Here is a 22,008-nt window from a genome sequence, read left to right on the forward strand (position 1 = left end):
CAGTTCTTAACTGGAAAGGATGACGATAATAGATTTTAACCAGAGCTTCAGTTCAGTGGTATGATTATGTCGTGTGATATACATTTACGTTGTTTGCTTCATGCCTCAAAATCATAGCTTCAAATCAAAATTCCATTACATAAGAGATAAGTTATCTATCTATTCAGTATTTACAAATTGTAACTGTGGAATATATGGCTTTTCGCTTCCAAGGATTAATATATACCATATATTCATAAGTAGCAAACACATTTGAACTTAGATAATGCATGACATTATAAGTGGTCTTTATTCAGTACTGACCACTTAAATAGCAAGTGGCAGTCTTTATAGGAACGTTGGTCCTATACATTCCTCAGATGAAAAGATTCCCAGATTTCTGCCTATATTAAGGTCCATGTTGTCACTGTGCTAAGCTTTCTTGATGCTTCTTTAGATAATGTTGAGAGAATTTTGGCACAAATATACTGTTGCAACCGTCATTGCAGGAGACCCTGATGTTAATTTTAACTGATACAAACTAATGCTGCCCTGGCGTAGGACGAGGAGAGAGGACAATTGCTTCTGAACGCATGGGATTGGTTATAATATTCTAAATGTGTTTGGGGCTAAAGGTTAAATAATGGAGGCATGTTTTTTGAATTAAAAATTAACTGGAAATTAGAGATGTGTCATAAAGAATAATAGCAAGTCCCATGACAAAAATATTTCTGAAAGAAATGTATGATTTAAAAAAAAAACATGTTTCCAAAACCTATAAATCCTGCATATGTTTAAAAAGCACAATGATCACATACATTTGTTAAATATAACTATAGTAATTATAACACATTCATATTATAGCACTTTAGGAGGTCAAAAAAGCAACATTCCAGAGAATTCTGTTGAAAAGCCATTGGCTGGCAAAGCCACTAATTATTATTTGGTATTTCCATAACTATATACAGATGTCTACAGTCAGTTCTCTCGTGTTCTGTTTTGTTATTTTAACCTTGCAAAATGTCAAGTGTCTAGAATGAGCTATCAGTCACACACTTTTCTCTGAACTCCGCACGTGGTGACCTTTACCACACACAGCTGATCACCCTGGCCTGGGAAAGGGAAGGCCTGGAGGACAGTAAGCAAACTCCAGATAGGCCGTCCTAGAGCTGAGTAAGTGGGCGCATGTAACTGCACAGGCTTCATACATATATAAACCTCATAGAAACACAGAGGACTTGCAAATGAAGAGCCGAGGTGTCTACTCCCAGCTCCGGCTTACAAGCTATAGCCTATTTTTCCTTATGTAACGTTTTACATACTGTTCCTTTCAAACTGCTCTGCTATCCAGAGTTAAGGGTGGTGACCATATGCCTCACAAAACAGACTTCGATTCTGAAGTGTTTACAAGTATTCCTGTGACCCTAGAACTAGAATCATGGGATTTCTATGTTGGTGTGGTGCATGCTTTTGACTGTGGCTAATTTGTTTATAAGCCCCCATTAATCCTGGCTGTACTATTTCACAGTTTGGGTAAGCACTTCATTTGCATTAAATTTACAGCATTAATGAGATGTGAAATTTAAAAATGCTACTTGAAACATAAAAGATGTAAGAAGGCAGAATCGCCCCTCCCCCCCAAAAAAGTGTTCTATCTCATCTGAAATCAGTGAAGCAATTTAAACTATTAGAGTGGGAATAATGTGTCGCCTGTGAACTCAGCTTTTCAGCACATCCTCCTCCATGGACTAATGTACAAAGGAGGAGTGAAACATCTGGAGAAAAGAAAACTGTCTCAAACAGAAATAACGGACTGACTCTAGCTGGCTCTCCAACTGGTTTTGCATGTCACCCCCTGGAAAGCCACATAAGCTGGTGAGTCCTCAGTACCCAGTAAAGCAGAACGGTACTGTCTGGCTAGGATGAACAGTTCTGTGGATGCTGTCATTGTGTTCTAGGAAGACAGAGGAAGCTGTGAGCTAGTTTCAGAAACTCCAGATAGGTGAGAAGCAGAGGATAAATGAGAAAAAAAAATTTGGAAAACAAAATGATCAATTATTTTTTGGTCTCAGAAGCCCCGTGAGCCCCATCCTGAGTCCAGATCTGAGAGGCGACATGGAGAAAGGCGCCGAAGCAAAGCGTGGCTACCCCATTCCACCTGGGTGAAACGTGCCCACCTGTTGCTGATGCAGGAAGGATGGGTCTCTTGGGCTTAGTCCCACATATCGATTGGCTTGAGATGTGCCTGAGGCTGTGTAGGCTGATTAAGGAAGAACAAAAACAAAGATAAAAATTGTGAACTGTCAGAACGAACACCCTGTCCATGTATAAGAAACCCAGAGAAGTGGGATTCACTACCAAAGAGGTGTCTCCATTTCTCTTCTCTTTCCTCTTACTGAATGGCAAGTAACGGGAAAGAAACGGTAACTGAATTCAAATCAACTATCCCCCCTTTTAAAAAGGAATCTATGCAACGAACCACAACCTGTGCTCTTGTGTGGGTGTGTATCAGTGAGTGCTGTGGCTACACTACTGTCTAGACGCTGACGCCTGGCTACCCTGTGCTCCGTTTCTATAGATACTCTTTTCTCCTGTGCCCAGTGGGTGACTCAGTGACGGCTGCCTGTGAATCTAAGTGTAAAGATAGGCAAGGATGTCGGGGATGTTACAGCGTTCAGAGACAGGGTTAAGCCGATGCTTAATGTGTAACTAAAATAAAAAAAAATTCCACTAATAATTTTCTAAAAGAGGAGCACAGTTGGATTATAGCACATGGAATGACTTGGCTCCATCTTTTATTTAATATGAGAAATGTCCTCAAGTGTGGTTGAAAAATTTGTGACAAAGAAAGAAAAAAAATTCTTCATTTTCTGTACTTATAAAACAAAACAAAACAAAAACCCTACCAATTGCTTGTGACTGGCCAGTGAGGAGCTGATGACCTCTTATATATCTGATCACTAGGCAGATACAGGTGACTCTTTACATGGATGTAACTTAGTTTACAATTACTTTTTCTACAAGCGCTTCTCTGGTGGAGTGAACATCCCATAGAAAACTCTCTCACTACTGAGCCTATCTTTTAAAAGGAAAAGAAGAATTCAGCCTACTGCTCCATCTCAGATTAAACAGAAAAACTGGTTTTGTACCATATGTTACACTACGAGGTCTGAAGGGTTTAAAACCATTTTATTAACTAGGAATTCAGACACTGACTTTTAAAAGGCGAGCTTTTAAAGATCAATATATTAATTCTTCATGTTCTCTTAAAAACGCACCATTTGAACTTGATACTTACAGGTCACGTTTTTAAAACAGTGAGGATGCTCACAGGTTATGTTCTAATTGCTGCTAAATAAGGAGCGCTGGCAGGGGTAGCCATCAGCGCCTGTGCGGTGTTCCCCGCTCATCCCCACGCCCTGAGCTTTCACTACACAGGCTGGGGAATAAGGAGAGGGCCTTTTGCTCTTACAGTGTGAACAGCATGTCTGGGCTCATTTTTTGGCTTTGTGGGTTTTTGTTTTGTTTTGTTGTTGTCTGTTTTTCCCGACCATTATAAAACAAGCTTCCTTGGTCTCTCTGTTTAACTTTCCTAATGTATAAATTTTAGAAGAAGTTTCTCATTATCCATAGCTATTGTATGTAGGAATGAAGAAGCCATGTTTATATAACCTAGATATTCCTTTTGGACATTTTAGAAATTTTAGTAGGCAAAATAGACCTCTTTTTGAACAACTTCTGCATGAGGATACAAGCAGTTCATTATCAAACATGCTGAAGGTACCTGTCAAAGGACTGTGGGTTACCCGGGTTGGAGCCTCCGCTGAACCTCATGTTCGGTGCCAACATAAAAGTAGGCACCAGCAGTTTCTGGCACTTTGGTTTTCATCACTTATGCTGAGATTGGTTTTTGATTTTTAAAAGCATTTTTATGCGCTTTTATTTAAACCAGTGTCTTGGCTCAAAGACGCTCTGATGCTCGCTTTTAAAGCATACATATAGTGTCTTAGTGACTGTACTATACACAGAAAATAGTTAAAAGAAAAGTTTCATCCATCTTTGCATTCAGAAAAGAGCTTACTGGGGTTGGACTCTTTGCCAGTGAGCTAATTCCCAGGCATCGCTGGTCAGTGATATACATTCCAAGCCTATCTAGACTTCCTACTTTGAAGGGCTTGTGAATTTTGCTAAATAAATAATGGGTATTGACTGTGCACCTAAGGTGAAAATAAAGTTACACCTTTTTTTTTCTTGAAAAGTTTGTTTTTAGAAGTCATTTAAAAAAATGTTTTTCTGATGGCTGAGAGAGTAAGAGCCGTTGGTGTCTCTGATGGTCTAATTCCATAAGGGAGTTTTCAGAGCGCAAAGGATGGCCTTGCTCTGTGCAAGAAAAAAAAAATCACTGGGATGTAAGCCACACATCACGGGGACAGATCACTGGGATGTAGGCCACACATCACGGGGACAGATCACTGGGATGTAGGCCACACATCACGGGGACAGATCACTGGGATGTAGGCCACACATCACGGGGACAGATCACTGGGATGTAGGCCACACATCACGGGGACAGATCACTGGGATGTAGGCCACACATCACGGGACGGAGATTCTAGTGCCTGTCAGATGGAGTGTCACCATTTGCCAATCTGCGCGTACCAACTACCTCTAAGAAGCTGGGAGTTTAGGTGAAGCCATTTGAAAATCTATTCCTTATATAATTCGGAATACTCTACATGATGAAGCGGAGGAGTCACTTGGCTTACTGATGTGTGCCAGCAACATTAGTATACTGCCTAAGTCTGACATTTACAATGTGTGCTCTGTAAGGATACTGTCTACAGCTGACATTTACAGTGCTATGGCCATGCCAACAGACTCAGTATCTGATTGTAATTTGATAACCAAAATATTCAAAGAAAACATTGTAGATAATGAAAGTGTGGGCACCTCACACATGCCTAATCCTAAGCTTCACAGTGTCCTTGCCTGCATGTGTAACTGCTTCTCACGGTGACATAACGTACACTGAGGTAAGCATGTAATTATCTTCCAGAGACACTCGCTTGGGAAAGGGGCTTGGTTTCTAGAAATGTTCCAATGAGTAATAATTATCTAATCTCCCTTTTGGTGATGTAAAACCTTTGCATACTGTGTTGTGTTGTTGGTGTAATTTCAATGTCTACCTTGAACAAGCAGGCATGGGTTATTACTTTTGTTATAGCTGTTAACTCAAAAAACAATCATGCTTCTCTCCTGTCAAATATGATTCGCTAATAGAAATTTGATAAGAGAGAGCATGGGACCACTGGGCCACATACATGCCTGCTAGCTCCACTTAAATGAGAAATCTCCATCTGGTCAGGTAGCCAGAATGTTCCTGTGTTTTCCACCTTGGATCATGTATCCAATGGTGCCTTCGATGGACATTTCTCATTTCCTACAGAAATACTTACTGGTTGCTGTAGGTGAAGCTGCCTCACCTTCAGTGGATGTAGTGATGGGTTTAGTATCTGTCATGGTCAGGGTCACAGGTCGCACTGCACTGGGATGGGGAGAGGGTGCCAAGACAGGCGTGAAATGGCCAGGCACTTTCCCTACTACTTGACCACTGCTGTTAGGCTACAAAACAAAAACAGAACGCCGGGTGAAGCAATCCAAAAGGCAGCCATCCTGTCCAGCAACTCCTCTCAGTACACGCACGGGGATTCTGCACAGGGTAGAGAGCCACCATGCAGGCCCTCTGAAGCCTCAGCTGGGAGCCGGTCAACGTTTAATAGTAAGAAGCAGCAGCAACCATACTTAAAGGAAGGGTTTGATCACAGATGCACTTTGCACAGGTGACTTCCTCTTTACAGCACCTCTTTACAGAGTCCAGTTGACCTGACCCTCTGATGTAGTAGGCAGAAAACCCACGTGGAGACTGGCCTTGAGCTAAGGCTACGATGGAATTCCTTACCGAGTTCTCTGCAGTAAGAACCCAGCAATCCGAATTCTCGGATTCCCTCTCACTACAGTGTTCTCCTACTGAACAATGGTATCACTGACATAAGGAACACAAGAATGTCAAGAGTAGGGAACATGTCCAACACTATACAGTTTCCATCGCTTACAGTTTTCTCTCTCGCACATAGGTATGACAGACACACAACTCAGTTTAGACTGCAAGGTGCCCAGTCTATTGTCAATGATTTGCTAAGACAAGCAGATAGAATGAGATTTAAAGCATCCAAGATTTCAGATGCAAACACAATTATAAAATGTGAAAGTAAGTCAGGCATTATGCTTTGGAATACAATATCCTCAAAGGAGTAACTATGATACACCGGAAGTGGGCGCGAGGACCATCAAATGCACACTTCTGTTTGTTGTTCTTCCCTTGCTGGGATGAAGAGTTACATAGACATTTTTGAGAATTAATGAAGAAAATCCCCTCTCCAGTCTCGGGAAATACATTATTATTTGAGTTTTAACCACTCCAAAAAAAAATATTTGCTGTGGTAGGAGACCAAAACACTGTTTTGGGGTACGCTGTTTGAAGAAAGCCTGGAATATATTATTCTAGGTAGAGAATGCCATTTTTTATTTATACTCATGGAACAATTCTTCACTGCATGGTCTTTCTAACAATTTCCTGGCAAGTATTCTCCCCAAATGTATGTACGGTCTGTTTAATCCCAACTTTATAAAACAAAGAAATCAATTAAACACTACATATCCAGATATCAATGTATACATTATAACTGGCTATTTTATAAGGGAAAGACAGCTAATAGCATTTAAATATTTTGACTTAAAGGCATAGGTTCAGTTTGGGCAGGTTACAGAGGGGTTACTTCCTCCTTTTCATTTTTAAAAATTGACTTTGAATATCCTGACAATTCATAATGAACACTTCTGAGTATTTAACTTTATGTCAGGAAAATAAAGTGGAATTTTCCTCTATGGGAACCTATAGGAGAATTATATCTTTAAGCCAATTTTATTCCAAATATTTCACTGAATAGCATGACCACTATAATTGGTACAGCACCAATGGAATTAATCTCCCAACTGTTGTTGGGAGGAGAAGGCATCTCCTTGCATAAGAGTCCAGATCAGCATGGCCCTGAAAAGCAGCAGCTGACCTCAGGGCTTGAGGACCATTGCCCACTCCGAATTTCCAGCACTGCAAAGGTACGGAGCAACAGTCTTACTCCGAAACCCAGATCAACTGCCTTTGAGTTTGGAACTCAACATCAAATCGGATATAACACTCCTTAAAAAAAAAGTTCTGCCATTTCCTCTAAAGCCCTACTTTTCTTATAAAGTACACACTATCAACCCCTGGCTATGGGAACATTATAAATGACTGCTTTGTGTATGTCCTTGGGAAGAAGGAAGCTCTAATGTTTTTACACTATTGATGCAATCAATAGTGAAAGTGTTTCTGCGTGTCGTTCAGAACAGTCCATACCTACCTGGGACAGAAGTCAAACAGCCAGAATCTCAATGCTTGTCTTCGCTGATGAAAAGCTTGTGCAGGGCATATTCTGTCTACAGGAACAGTCTATAGGGCCAGACAGGCACTCTCCCATTCAAAGGTAAGAAAAGGGACAAAGAAGAGTGCCTAGGCCCATGCAGACTTTTCTAAAACACCGGGGGCAACGGACCTTTCACTCTCCAGGTTCGCACCAGTTTAAACATGTGAAGCTAGATTCTGAAGCATCTCCCTTTGACGCTGCTGTTGGACATGGAGAGGGATGTCTCATCTGAGGAAGAACAGCACCAGCAATGGGCTATCCTAGTTACTGATTCCCCAGTCTATAAAACTCTGAAGGATTTTCTTTTAACTTTTGGCTTCCAACAGAGATGGGGGTAGGATGCCCCTCTGGAAGCTGGACCTCTACTTTCAAAACATACAGGAAAAACTGAGACAAAAGAGGCAGATTATCACCTAATATGCACTCTTAACTTATAAAGAAATCGAAATATATGTAAAACAAGTACTGAATAATTAAAGAAATGCGTAACACTAAGGGCCTGATTTTAATTTGCATAATTTTCCCCCTAACAGTGCCTAATTAAGACATCAGTTTAAAAAAAAAATCCAATGGAACTCTAAGATTTTCCACACTGAATTAACGTTAAGGACTTTTAATGGATGTCTTAATTAGACTTTGTTATTCATGGAAATTCTACACAAATTAAAATCAGACCTTGTGTGCGCTGTTCCCAGCTGAGTCTAGCAAAATACTCTATGGACAGACTTTTGAATCCATACTCTGAGAGCAAATGTCGCTTCTAAACTGGCATCCCAAGATCTCACCCTGTTCCTTAACTGTCCTCGGTCTCATCATCATCACATCATGTGGACACTTTTAAAGCACACATAGATGAGTTTAACTCCCAAACGTTAATATTTGCTCTTATATATTAATTAGTGAAACTAAAAGCAAAGGTAACTTTCTAAGCCACAGAAGGGGTACAGTATTTTATGTTTAAAATTAAAGCATCCAGAAAGAACCATTCTGCTTTATTTAACAAACTAATACAATTTTTTCCTGAACTTGACAACTAATATGCATACAGTCATAAACTCTAATTTTAGTACAACTTAACAGTGTTATCGTAAAATGTTGTATAGATTCCCCAAAGGTCTTAAAATGGTGATGAGCAATTTTTTTTTTGTTTGTTTGTTTCTTCTTCTTCTTTTTTTTTTTAAGATAAAACAGAAAAACCCAATACTAGACATGAGATCAAAATTACCTGGATACCGTAACTGTTAATCGACTCATTACTGGTGCAAAGAGCTTCTAGATGACTGAAAACCCCGCCTGTGGAAAACTCCTATGCAATGCCCTATCACAGAAGAAACCGTGCATCTAAACTGAGAAATGCCCTAGAGTTACTGTACTTACACAGTAAATTCCTAAAACCACTATATGATGTTGAGATAGAGAGAGACAGAGACAGACAGACAGATAGAGCTAGAAATGCCATTTCATTAAATGTAAGTCATGTCTCTGCAAAGAGTCAAGGAGCCATCAAAGGCTGCTGAAACGTTTACATTACCAAAGCTGGTTTTAATGCCAAATAACTGGCCTATAAATACAGCTGTAAGCTCTTTGGTGGTGTTTATTTTAGCACATACCTTGCTCCTGCCTGAAATAAGCACTTTGTCTTTATGTCAAACCAGGTATTTCAGAGGTGTGAACTTGAGCTCAGAGGGGTTTTTGGCAGTGAACATTCTGCATAAACTTTCTTTCAATCAATGAAAACCCAAAAACATTAAACACAAAACGTATTCACGAATCCCTTTGGGACAATGCCCTTCCTACCTGTCATTCGCAGACTGGGAGCCTTGATGTTCCACGAGGCTCGCTGCCTGACTAGCCTCGCGCTTGGAATCAGACCTGCCCCGCGCCCCTTAGGCTCATTTATCTGGCTTTCTCTCGTTTTTACATTTTTACCTGGCTCGTTTGAGGACTGGACGGGTCATAAGAAGGTACATAGTTCTTCAGAGTATCCTGAGGATTCAGGTGAGGAGGATATCTGATTGTTGGATGAGAAAAGTAACTTGATGGTGCTGGAGGAAGGATAGCTTGCGTTGGAAATGGCAACGGTGAGGGTGGAGGTGGAGTTCGAGTTGAGATGACTGCAGAACACAGAACACAAAGACTGGCTGGTCAATGCTGTGCCTTCCCACGTCACTCACTCCCAATGATGGAACACTGGAGATCAGCCGTTCATCTGCTCCCATAATTAAGCCAACTACCTTTCATGGTTTTTTCCTCAATGCTGGCTCTGCTAAGAATATAAAGACATTAACTCCACCCTACATGACAAACCCATCTTTCTTTCCAGATCCACAAACCAAAATTAAAAAAAAAAAGAAAAGTTCTTGTTCAGATTAGGGTAGAACTATACAAAAAAAATATTGCTTTTTTTGAGTCAAGTTACTTTCCATTCAAGGTATATTCATCAATTACAAAGTCTTTGTCTCCCTAAATCCGGAGCAAGTTACAGCATTAATTAGAGAGAAAGAGACCCACAAGTCTTCGACTACAACTCAAAATAGAAATGCAATTCAATTTCAAATAAATCATCTCCCTATACAACCTAGTTGACAGTTGTTTAAAATGAAAGACAACAATTAACAGACCAAACTGTCAGATCATGAATAATGACCTACTCGCTATGTAAATACTCTTGAACACTGGCACATGGGGCTGCACTCCTCCAAATGAAGATGATTCCTTTCAAAGCAAAGATATTTATCCTATGGTTATCTTTATCCTGACTCCAGTTCTTACTATACTGAAGTTCAACAGCATTGCTGAGGTAACATGAAGAATGGAAGCCACAAAAATGCTAATTAAAAATGTTTATATGAATTTACCCACATATCTTACAATAGTATGTTCTACTTGTAGAACAAAGTACTATAAGTATGTGTTGTAGGTAATGTTCAACGGAAGCTTTCCCCAGTATCATGGTCATAATGTATATTTTGGAAAATTAATTTTTAAATCAAATATGGAGAAAGAGTATTTTAGCCATTATTTCTATAGAGTTGCTGGAAGTAACTATATGATTAGTAATTAAGACTACAAATATATATAAAGTAAAGATTAAAACTCTGTTGCTTTAATATTTTGATCCAAGGCATATGAGAATATCAAGTGTTCAATATTTGAGGTAACAATGTGAAAACTTAGTTCTTTTCATGACTATGAATGAAGAGTGTCTAGAATGATCATCTTCAACTTCATGATTATGTGGAAGAGAGGGGAGGGAGAAAGCTTTAAGAAACACTGATCCACCCCTCAAAGAAAACACTCAGGATATAAACTGTAGGAGTGCACAGTGCAGAACCACAAACTTAGTTTGTCAGATCTCGTTGACTAAAAAGCATGGTAACAGGATACATGGTTTAAACGTTTCCCTGTGTCATCCTTCTACCAGATGCACTGTGGAGAAGAACCATACACTTCTTAAAACACAAGTTCTACTGAAGTGTTTCTTTAAGATGTATGCCCACTTGAAGTAGAATTTAAGGAAAGGCAAATGTTTACCAAAAGGTTGGGCATCTTTTTTTACTTCATGTCTCATGTTTTGTTTTGTTTTGTTTTGTTTTGTTTTCTTGAACCCAGTGCTGGGACCTCAAGCATGCTTTCTGCCAACAAACTACACCCAAAGTCATAAGGAATTTTAATCTCGGCTCAGTTTAATAATAGATTTTTTTCACGTGTGTATATACATCCACGTGAACTACACAGGTGGCTTCATTTTGGCCTCTGAGCTTAAGAAATGATTGGTCTTAGCAAGTCTGAAAAAAATTTCTTTCTAAGAACTATCAAAACTCAAGTTTGAATTCAAATCTTTGGATAGTTCAGAAACTGTAGTGGGTCTGATTCAGATAGGATTTTATATTTAAAAATGAAAGTAAAGATGGCTATTTTATTAATAAAAGTCATTCTGAGCCTTTGAAAAGGACAGAAAGCCAACTTACACAACAGACGTGTTTTCCTTTACTTTTAAAGAAAACATACATGCATACGTTTTGCTTCCATTATTGCAAGGTCTTCTTCATTGTCTTTTCCCTCCAGTCTGGCTCTTTCCAACTTTACCTGGTAAGTTCTGGACCAATGACTTCTTTTTAAATACCATTCCAATTGTATAATGTTTTTGCTGAAATACTGAAGATTGATTTCCAGAATAATATCCCAACAATATCGCAATATATATGTGGGCCCTCCTGTGTTTTAGGGATCATTCGTGGATCACTGACCCTACTAGAATTTGTCGGTCCTCGGCCACATTGTTAAATTATATAATCTTAAGTATTTTCTCATAAACTGGAAAGAAAAAAATATTTTGTCCATTAGCAACCCTCCCTTTTGGGTGGAGAGGATATAGTCACCACAGCAACGACAATAAACTTCCCCTCCACCCTTAAGTGTTCGGTGTGTGAACAAGAGGAAGGCCTTTCCTCTCTGCTTCAAACTCCTCACCACTGTGCGCGACTCCAGGTATTCCGGGATGGTGGTGCTGGGGAAAAGTGCTCAATCTTGGGGAAGAATCCTGTGGAGATGTAGAGCTAAACAGTGGCTTCTCAGGCTTCTTCATTGTAGTTGGAGAAGACATATCTGCAAAGAGAAAGGGACACATTCAATCTGCCTAGCCTTCTTAAGCAAGGAGGGTCGTGTCAACATAACACATTTCATTTCCCAACACTCATGGATTCTTCTGCCCTCACCCATTTAGAGAAATCTATACACAAGGTCAAAGACCCTGCCAAGCCAGAGCTGGAAAACATCCTTTAGGAACATTCTTTGCTAAAGCTGACCTAAGAACCATCAAAGATACCCTGAAGATCTGAGAATCCACGCTGCAGACTTGAAGGTCTTCTGTGGGCCAGTGTGGGCAGCTTTGACTTTAAGGATTCAGGGGTTATTATTTCACCTGATGACTACATTGTGACAGCGACAAGGGGATAACCAGGTGCTGATGTGTGAGAAACAATACCCGACTTAACATCTTTTATGAAGAAATTTTTATTTGTTTAGCAAAAACAAAGGGAAATTCATTCTCAACTTGCTCCTTCTACAAATATTTCTCAGGTTCCTCTATTTTCCGGATAAATATGGATGTTAAGACAAATGAAAGGCTGTTCCTGACTCAGGGACATTTGCTGTTAGTGAAGAGGAAAATGGAGTGGAAACTGTTGTCACCAGTGGAGAGGAAGTGTGTGGGCTGAAGACATGGGCACTGTGGTGTTTGCTGTTATATTCCCAGCCTCTGGAGTGATGTATTGTTTTCTGCCTCAGGTTAAGGACGGCAGCCCCCATGTTGTCCAATTTCAAAATGTGCACGGGGATAACAGGCCTACCAAAAAAAAAAAAAAAAAAAAAAAAAAAAAAAAGAGGATTCAAAAGTGTTGGGACAAGATAAAGTGCTTAAGCAGTCTGAGTGCTCTGTGCTGAGGGGGTAAACATCTGGAAGAACACATAAGAGCAAAGTCTGGAGGAGCAGGACTCATGTTTGAATGGTATAGAGGGGCAACATATATGATGAATAGACAGTTTAGATAGAACATATCCTCCAGAAACTACATGGAGTTGGAGGGTCTATAATAGACTCACTATGGAGGTCCATTCTTTAAAAAAACAAACAAACAAACAAACAAACACCTGTTAGTGAAGAGGAAAATGGAGTGGAAACTGTTGTCACCATTTCACGAATATGCATTAGAGGCCTAAATCACGGCAGAAATACCACCAGTTTCTGGGGATACAACTGTGAACTGGATTTCCTCTCTGAGATAAAGGGAATTATGGGACACTGCCAATGGTGCCACGGGAAGTGTGCATGGTTCCATTCACCTGTTCTGTAAGTACTTAACACTTCCACAGTATACAAGAGGAGAAGCTGAAACAAAGGTGGGGAGAGCGCCAATGCAGCAGCTAAGCAAGCAGGGTCAATGCAGGTAGACTGATGCGGACTGCTGTGGAAGCCCGGCTCATCTCAGGGCACTCTGGGATTGCATCTCGCAGGATGCCTGACCAGGATATCCAGCAGGCACCTACGTAAGGGAGATGACTCAGGAGTTAACATCTTAACTGATGCTGATTTTTATGGAGGCTTATAAATTTATATTAAGGTGCTCTAACAAGGACATGACCCATAAAATTGGTATTTTACCATCAAAAATTTTAAAGGTGTGCACAGTACACAGAATAACAATGGACTTCTTGTACTCAGCACACTACTTCAGCCACCGTAACAGTCTCACCTACTCATCTACTCCCTGAATTAGTTCTGAAGTAAATGTATTATCATTTGATTTCACCTCTGAATATTTCTGTGTACAGATCTGTTAAAAGAAAACTCTACAATTTTAGCACTGCATTAAAAAAAATGACCTGAATTACTTATTCACAATGTTCTGAAATTTAAAAAGAAAGACCTCCCAGTGTTATAAAAGTGAGAGACTAGTTGCCATTTGCATGTTGGCATTTGAAAAATTGCCTGAGTTCTGGAAGAGGCATCCAAATAAAAATTGAGTACGTGTTCTGAGCGTGCTGGCACTTAAGGAATGGAGGTGCTACTGAAGGGAGCACAGTCTGCAGAAAGGCAGAAGCGATGCTTCTGACTAATGGGTGGCCACTCATCTATTAGACTTCAGGCTTTTAATATAGTCCTCAGAAAGACAGAAGAAAAGAAAGTTGTTCATGAAGCCACAACAATTAAGGTGGCTACCAAGGGGTGTAAAAGCAAGGTTTAAAAAATATATATAGAGAGAGAAAGGAAGTGCATTTTGGCTAAGTTATCTTCCAAATAGTAAAGATAATTCCCCCAAAAACTATGTGACTTAAAAGGAATGATTCAATATTGGGTTTGAACTACTAGAAGTTGAACTGTTAGAAGAGGAAGGAGCTCTATTTCATTCCTTGTGATATATACTAAAGTACATTTTTTGTTCTAAGGTGTGCTAAACTCTTTAAAAACATGGACTCTTTTAAATGTATGAGTGTTTTGTCTGCATGTATGTAAGTGCCACATGCTGATGGTTGTCTGTGCAGGTCAGGAGAACATACTGGATCCCTGAAACCAGAGTAACACAGGTTGTGGAGTGCCTCGTGGGTGCTGGAAAACAAACCTGGCCCTCGGCAAACGTAGCCAGCGTTCTTAACCCCTGAGCCACTTTTCCGGTACCCATTTCAAAATTTTAATGACAGATGGCTTTTAAAAAGGCAGTAACTTAATATTGACTCTTATGTTTACCTCTGCCTACAGGTTAATTTAAAAGAACTGAAGCTGTGTAAGTCAGTTTTCCAAGTCTTCTTAGAGTGTGATAAGAGGCAGCCCAAGTCATGTAAGGAAGAGCTCTCTGTTTATTCAGGAGCAGAAGAGAGACATTCTGGCTACACTGCTTCCAAAGAACAACTAGAGCCCCTCAACTACCACAACCACCAGACACACTCCCATGAGCATCTTTTCAGAACAGGACAAGTCAAATACTGTTACTGTAAAAATTTAAGATTAGGAGTGACTTTGCCATTTTTAACCTAATGATTTAAAACTTTTCTTGGTCAAAATGATACCCTTAGCTTCTGTAAGCTGTTGTCGGAAGTCCACCTTTTAAGGGACATGGGCCTAATAAGAGCAATATTTCCATGTGCAGAGCACAGAGGATTACAGAGGAGACACAGCACAAGGGAGCAGTGGCTGTCTACAAGGTAAAAAGGACCACAAGCTATTTCCCGTTTAACAACAAAAATAACTCAGAGAAAGAACAAGATTGAGGAGCACCGCCAAGCAGAAGGCTTGGCCTTAGACAAAGCAGGAGAGTGCTAGGATTTAGTTTCATTTCTTGGTCTTCCCATTAAGTTAAATTAATTCTGGGCCCATTAATCAATAAAGAAATGCTATGTGGGATGGAAATAGCACTGTGCTGAGTACTCAGAGGCAAAAAGTGAATTCCTCTCAAAGCACAATACAGCAATGGACTGGGGTAGGTGGGGTAAGAGGATAATTATGCTGAGACCCAGGGCAGGGTCTCTAGACATGGCATTTTAACTATATATCGAACTTGTATTGTTTTGATTTTATTTTGTTTTGAAAGTCTGTGGTCTAATAGGCGTTCAACCCAAGAATGATATCATTTCTATTTTTAATGTACTCATATACATATAAAGAGTGTTTGGAGACTGAAAATATGGGAAAGATGGCTTTCAGTGGCCTTTCTGTCACAAAAAACAAATGCTGTGCCTTTTGCAACCTACTGTTCCCCACGAAGGAAGAATAATACATAAAAAGATTAAATTGAAAATTAGTTGAATAACAAATCTGGGTAATGTATAAATATATAATAAGTGGAATGATAATACATACATAATAAAGGGTAAGTTGAATAATACATAAGATAATGCCATTGAAGAGAAAGAAAGACGGTGAAGACAAGAGGTAGCTGGTACTTCTGGAAGAAGAGAGCGGAAATGGCTCACAACTGGTGAGAAAGAAGCAAAAGCCAGGAAGGCCTTACAAGATGCAAGTTTTATCTATGAAGAACTCATTTATAAATGAAATGACTTCACACTGGAAAACTGTCCCAAAATTTGACCATCAATCTTTTCTAGATTATACATTTTTACATATATGTATGTATACATATATATGTATATATGTGTGTGTATATGTAAGTATGTATGTGTGTACATACAAACAGGGTCTTCTTATAGAGCCCAGACTGGTCATAAACTCAGAATCCTTCTTCCTCAGCCTTTCAAGAGCTTGGATTCCACACTTACACAAGTATACTTGCCTTGAGACTTTGCACTTGCCGCAGTCTGCATTAGGAATTTTAACAGTGTACTTTGGGGTGGAAGGACTGTTCTTCCAGCCTTCTCTCATGCCAGTGTGTGACGTTTTTGCCACATCTTAAATTGCTCTCCTATTCTCTCACTCTACTTGTACAACAATACCTTGTCCACCTTAACGTGCTTAGGCAAACCATAACCCCCCTTGGGAAAAAAACTTGAGGTTTAAGCCAGCACAATGGCTCCACAGGCACAGGCATTCATATCAAACCTGATGACCTAAATCTCATCCCCAGAACTCACACAATGGGAGAAAGTTGGCTACTGTAAGCTTTCCTCTGACCACCATATGCAGGTCGAGGTTTGTGCAGATACACACAAGTGCAAGAAACAAATAACTGAGAAATTCTGAGCCCTAGACTCCATTAGCAATCTTACACCTAGATCTTGTATTACTTGATAACTAATTTTTATCTGTTCCATCATATACATGTAGATTATATATGCTGTATATTGTGTGTACATATACTATATATGTGAATGTTATAGAAGGTCATACTACTTAGGAATGAATGTACTAGAAATATAGGATTCAAGAAAACCTGGAGGAGGTAAAGCAGATATCATATTAGATAGCATGTTTTCAAATCTCTTGTATGTGAGAGAAACTGTCTGATAGCATATTCACTAGCAGCACAGTGAACAAAATTAACCCAGGATGGATACCTTCAAGTACACATTCCATTAACCATAAGAATGTATTGTGTGAGAAAAAAATAAATTTTCAATAAAAGGAAAAGATAAAGTTTACAATGGAAAATGATTTAACAACAACAAAAGAGTGGTTAAAGAAACCAAAGAGAGACTTCAAAGCCAACCACTGAGCACCCAGTAAGTGTGAAGGGCTCAGCTGCACACAAGGTTCAATGCTCTGATCAAGACCCACTGCCGATGTGCTGTGAGGCTCACAAGCCAGCGAAAGGGGCGGACGTGAAAGGCAGATTTCGTTAAATAACTATAACCATGGTGATATTAGGTTGTACCAAGGATCCTTCCTAATGACAAAAGTCTAGGGAGGCTAAGTCTTCAAAAGGAAAGATTCGTGTTGAAGGCGCTGCTCTTTGCTGTCCACACCTGTGCTTTGATTCATAATTGGACAATTAGCTATGGCTCTAGAACTAATTATATAGTGAATTATAAAATAAAATGCCTCCAAACCAAAAAAAAAAAAAAGAAAAAAGAAAAAAGTTTGAGTAAGCCACTGATAGACGTTCGCATGGACTTAAGCCTATCTTTAAACAAGTATTTTGCAAACCAAGTTATAATTTTTTACTAGCTATACTGTGAGTTCTTGGCACTGTAGCGTGCACACATCCTAAGCTCTGATGTGTCATTCATTTCACAGCATCACTTCAAAGAGATAAAGGCTTAAGCAAATAAGGAGCTAGGTCAACTCATCTCCCAACAAGGTAATTTCAGCTATAAAAGGAGCGAGCTGCAACGAGCACAGCTTATGTACTCGGCTCGGCAGCAGCTTGCACAAATGGTGCTCCAGATGTATATCTGCTCAAGTCAGCCCAAGGCAACAATTTTGATCGATTCTAATGTGATAAAATGCTGCAGGGAAAGTGTGCAGAAATGTGTTTACGTCAGCCCTTAATTAAACTGTTGTTCACTTCCAAAGAACCCTAGGAAACACTAATGAGACGTGAGTTTTGGCAATTTCTTCATCAAAGCAAAGACCCCCTTCCTCAGTCTGTAGCAGCCTGTCATCTAAGTTGCTCCCGGGATAAATGTCACATGGCACTCCAATCACTTAGCCACCTGTTAGCAGAACTTCGGTAAAGTCAACTAGTGATCTAGGGCAAGCTTGAACAGCAACCTTTAACACCTGCCTGCCAGGGACACCTGCTCTCCTCTCACGTATTCTGCAACAATATGTTAGCCTCTCCAATATGTTCAAGCACACTGAGGTTACCAATCCAATTGCTATAGTCTACCTAGAAAACAAACCATTTTCTTTGCTCTGAAAACTCCCATCCTTCCTCCCTATATATAACACTTCAGATCTGTGGCTGTTTCAAATTAATTATGTAAAAGCACACGAGAGACCCTACATTTCTGGTAGCTGTTATTTTTAGCTTAACATGACACTAAATTATAACATAATCATAGCTGGGCTAGTTCTACTGGCTAGAAAAACATATTTCTATGCAACCAACAAAGAAGTAATTGCATCGAAATAGTTTAGAAGTTTGATTATTTTACATATTTCTCAGCCTTCTTGCTTACCAGTAAGACTCATGAACAATGTTAACTTTATGCAAATGAACTTTATGCATATCAGTCGACACTGGCTGTCTCCTCATTGGCTAGTATTGAATGCTAATGCCTGTCTTATTTCTGTGCTCAAAGAGTTATAATCATGGCTTATAATATCTTCTTTATTTTTTTTTACATTATTAAGTTGTTGAACTTTTTAAGACATCTCTCCCCTTATCTTAGACTCCCCCTCACAGACAGACAGACAGACACACACACACACACATACACACACACGTAATATATATATATTCCCATAAGGAAATCAAGGTACAGGACAAAAACAGCTTGAAACCGTCTATGAACTCTGACCCTGTGGTACAATGCAAGCCAGGGAAACAAAGCTCCTATATGGAACACTTAGCTCAAAGACCGTTTACTGACAGGAGTGTGACAGAATTATATTACAGTAACGTCTTACTAACGTGTTAGTCTCTCAGGTTCTCCATGAATCCTTATATCTTGCGCTTTTACAGGGTTTAGACTTTTACATTTTTTTAAAAATTTTATAGGTTTACACAACTCTGGTGAACGCTGAAAATCTCTTCAGAGACCAAACTCATTTTGGGAATGAAGGCATAGGTGGTCAACACAACCATTACTTCCTGGAAGCTGTCACGTAACATACAACACTAAAAGAGAAAGGTGAGCTCTCAGCTACAATGGAAGACTTCTGCTTTCCATTAAAATGCTGAGTGGAAGCTGAAAGACAATATAAAAAAGATGAACTATGTGCATAAAATAATAATGTTATTTAGAATAGATGAGATAATAAATGAGAGGCTCCCAAATCAAGTGTGTGGGATGGTTTCTGGAGCTGGAATCTGGTATTTTTACTTCAGGCCACAAATCCACAGTCAACTTTGAGACAAGGAAATGGCTTGGGCTCTGTGCCCAGAGGAAAGGTGAAGGCAGAGAACATGGTTTGCCAACTAAATGCTGAGACAGACCACAGTTTCTCCGCCTGTGATTTTTGCCTTGGGGAGGATAAAGTTGAGGAGAGAAATGTCTACCTGTTATTTACAGTGTCATAAACGTTATGTAAAACCTCACAGTCAGCAAAGCTAGGGTAAAACAGACTGATGATTATTTCAGACTCAGTCCAGAGCTCAGATGTATTTATTTCAGTTGCTTTCCCTGTGATGACTGACAGATCTTTTCTTTCACAAGGTTCACCTATTGATCAAATAGTGCTGGCAGGAAACTTGCCCTGGAGGATAAAGAATGGAGAGGGGAAATAGAGGAAGAGGGGGAAAGAGAAGGGTGGGGAGGGAGGGGGGGAGAGAGGGGAATGTGCATACACCGTAGGCTGTGTCTTTACTTAAAAGCTCTGCCGATCTCAATGTGCTTTTCCAATTTCTCCATTTCTTTCACAGTAAAATAGAGCTATGCAAGCTCATAGGAAGAAAAGGTGTGTTGTAACCCCCAATAGCTTAAATACTTATTTAAAAAGGTGCAGGGGTACAGTCAACCACCAGAGGAACCGTCTCAGAAATACATTTCACAGGACACACTTCAAAATTGTTCACAGAGCAATTTTCAGTCTTTCTCCTGTGATGGGAAAGATAAACTAGTTACGCCTAGTGGTTTATGGGAACTGATCGAGACTTTTCTGGATTATCTGTCAATCTGCCACAAAGGCTTAGAAACGGACATAAAACTAAACCCGGTATTTTATAGTAATATGTATCTATTTTACAATACGATGTGTCTATTCCTTTAAGATTTTTATTGAGCTTCTACTTGGTGACTTGCTATAGTGCTACAGTTTGTTAAGACACAAGGGCAGTGAAAAGAAACAGACAGGAGTAGACTTCAAGGAGCTACAGGGATAACAGGCAGAGGTGCTCATTAAGCTGACAATGAGAACTCAGAAACTACCTACAAATTCATCAGCAGGCAGAAACTCAAACATTTTGAGGACAACATAGATATCAACAGGTATAAGGATGCACACTGCTAATCCTATCACTGAGGAGGCAGATCTGGGAGTTCAAGTTCATCCTAAGAAACCCAGTGAGTCCCAGGACAGCCCAGGTTCCTAGAGACCCAAACTCAAAATGAAAATAATAAAGGCAACAAACCAGCATTACACACACACACACACACACACACACACACACACAGAACAGCATAATACAGATATATTAAAACAGAATCTGAAGGATGTGGTAAGCTGCTGATGTATTACAAGTGAAAAAAATGAACAACATGTAGGCCCATCAGTGCAAATCCATGACTCAAGTTAAAACATATAGAAAATGCAGTTTAAACTACTTAGAAACTACACTTGTACTGATCAGTCAAATATTAATAAGAGTCAATCCAGATTTTATTCCTGGGTGATACAATTAGAAGCAATTATTTTTACTATCTGCATTTTATAGTTTGCCTTCCCAAATTTCTTTTAAAAGGCTATTACTTTCACCAGGAATAATTGAAATATATTCATACGAATATATTAGAAAGAGCTTTTAGAAAAATATTTTACAAAAAAGATATTAGAAATAAGTTCGCAGTTCCACAGAGCGTCATAAAAATTCTAGGTTGACAGCAAGGGATCTTGTCGTGTGTCCAGTAGGGAAAGGCCTTACTCTGCAAAGTTCTGGGGTGGAGTGCTGAATGGGACACTGAGAAGTAAGTTAAAGACAAAACATTGTCTCTAAAACACAGTAAAGAGAATATGTGACTCTAAGGATTCTTGATGTGAGAGTTCACAGTCGTGTGGTGATGGAGGTAAGTACCATCTACACACTCCAAGTTAACACGTGCTCTGACCCTGTGATGAGACGCGTGGATTGACTCCCGCTGCAGTCTCGTGACGAGGATGCCTGGTGATTCGAACAATCTGCCCTGCTCAGAATCTATTCTGCTCTGCAGCCCCGCATCTCTGTGTCTCACACTCCAAAAATCAACTGGGGAGAAGGCAGGCTGCATCATGAGGGTCAGACGTCAACTGACATCTGGATTTTCAACTTTTTAAAAATGAAATCAGTTTTTCTTAGGGGGAAAAGCATGGCAACCTTTGTGCTGAATAAAGGCGTCTCTGCTGTAAGTGGTGCTGGTCAATCCTCCTAACCACGCCTGAGCACAGTGCTTGCTGTGTGCTTCACCGACCTGAAACCGTTTGGGACGGGGGAAGACTCCTGTATATTTTAACCCAAGCACAGTGGAGCAGCATGTCGCGACAAGCCTGTACTTTACCTAATGTCTCCATTTAAAACAGGGATCTAGGCTACACCTGTATCCAATTCAAAGCTAAAACTGAAACTGCTTTGAAACTCAAAAATACCTTCCTGAAACAGCTTTATACAAAAACAAGTCTCTGGATACTCAAGAACAGTGTCACCAGAATGAATACCAGAAAGATGACATTGTTTTTTAAAAACACTTCAAACTGCTT

General features: G+C 39.7%; 1 protein-coding gene across 14 annotated transcripts in view; it reads right to left on the reverse strand.

The window, feature by feature from the left end:
• Positions 1–22,008, reverse strand: part of Nfib (nuclear factor I/B) — a 215,451-nt gene that overhangs the window by 29,063 nt on the left and 164,380 nt on the right. For 5 of the 14 annotated variants that reach the window (XM_063287247.1, XM_006238335.5, XM_017593197.3 and 2 more), the window contains 4 exons: positions 11,976–12,110; positions 9,432–9,616; positions 5,436–5,601; positions 2,157–2,239 (listed from right to left, as the gene is read on the reverse strand). In XM_063287247.1, the coding sequence (XP_063143317.1) occupies positions 2,157–2,239; positions 5,436–5,601; positions 9,432–9,616; positions 11,976–12,110 (569 nt within the window). The remainder of the gene's footprint in view (positions 1–2,156; positions 2,240–5,435; positions 5,602–9,431; positions 9,617–11,975; positions 12,111–22,008) is intronic. The other 9 variants (XM_039109355.2, NM_001398939.1, XM_039109354.2 and 6 more) reach the window with 2 other exon arrangements.

This window comes from Rattus norvegicus, chromosome 5 (assembly GCF_036323735.1).
Source record: "Rattus norvegicus strain BN/NHsdMcwi chromosome 5, GRCr8, whole genome shotgun sequence".
NCBI lineage: Eukaryota > Metazoa > Chordata > Mammalia > Rodentia > Muridae > Rattus > Rattus norvegicus.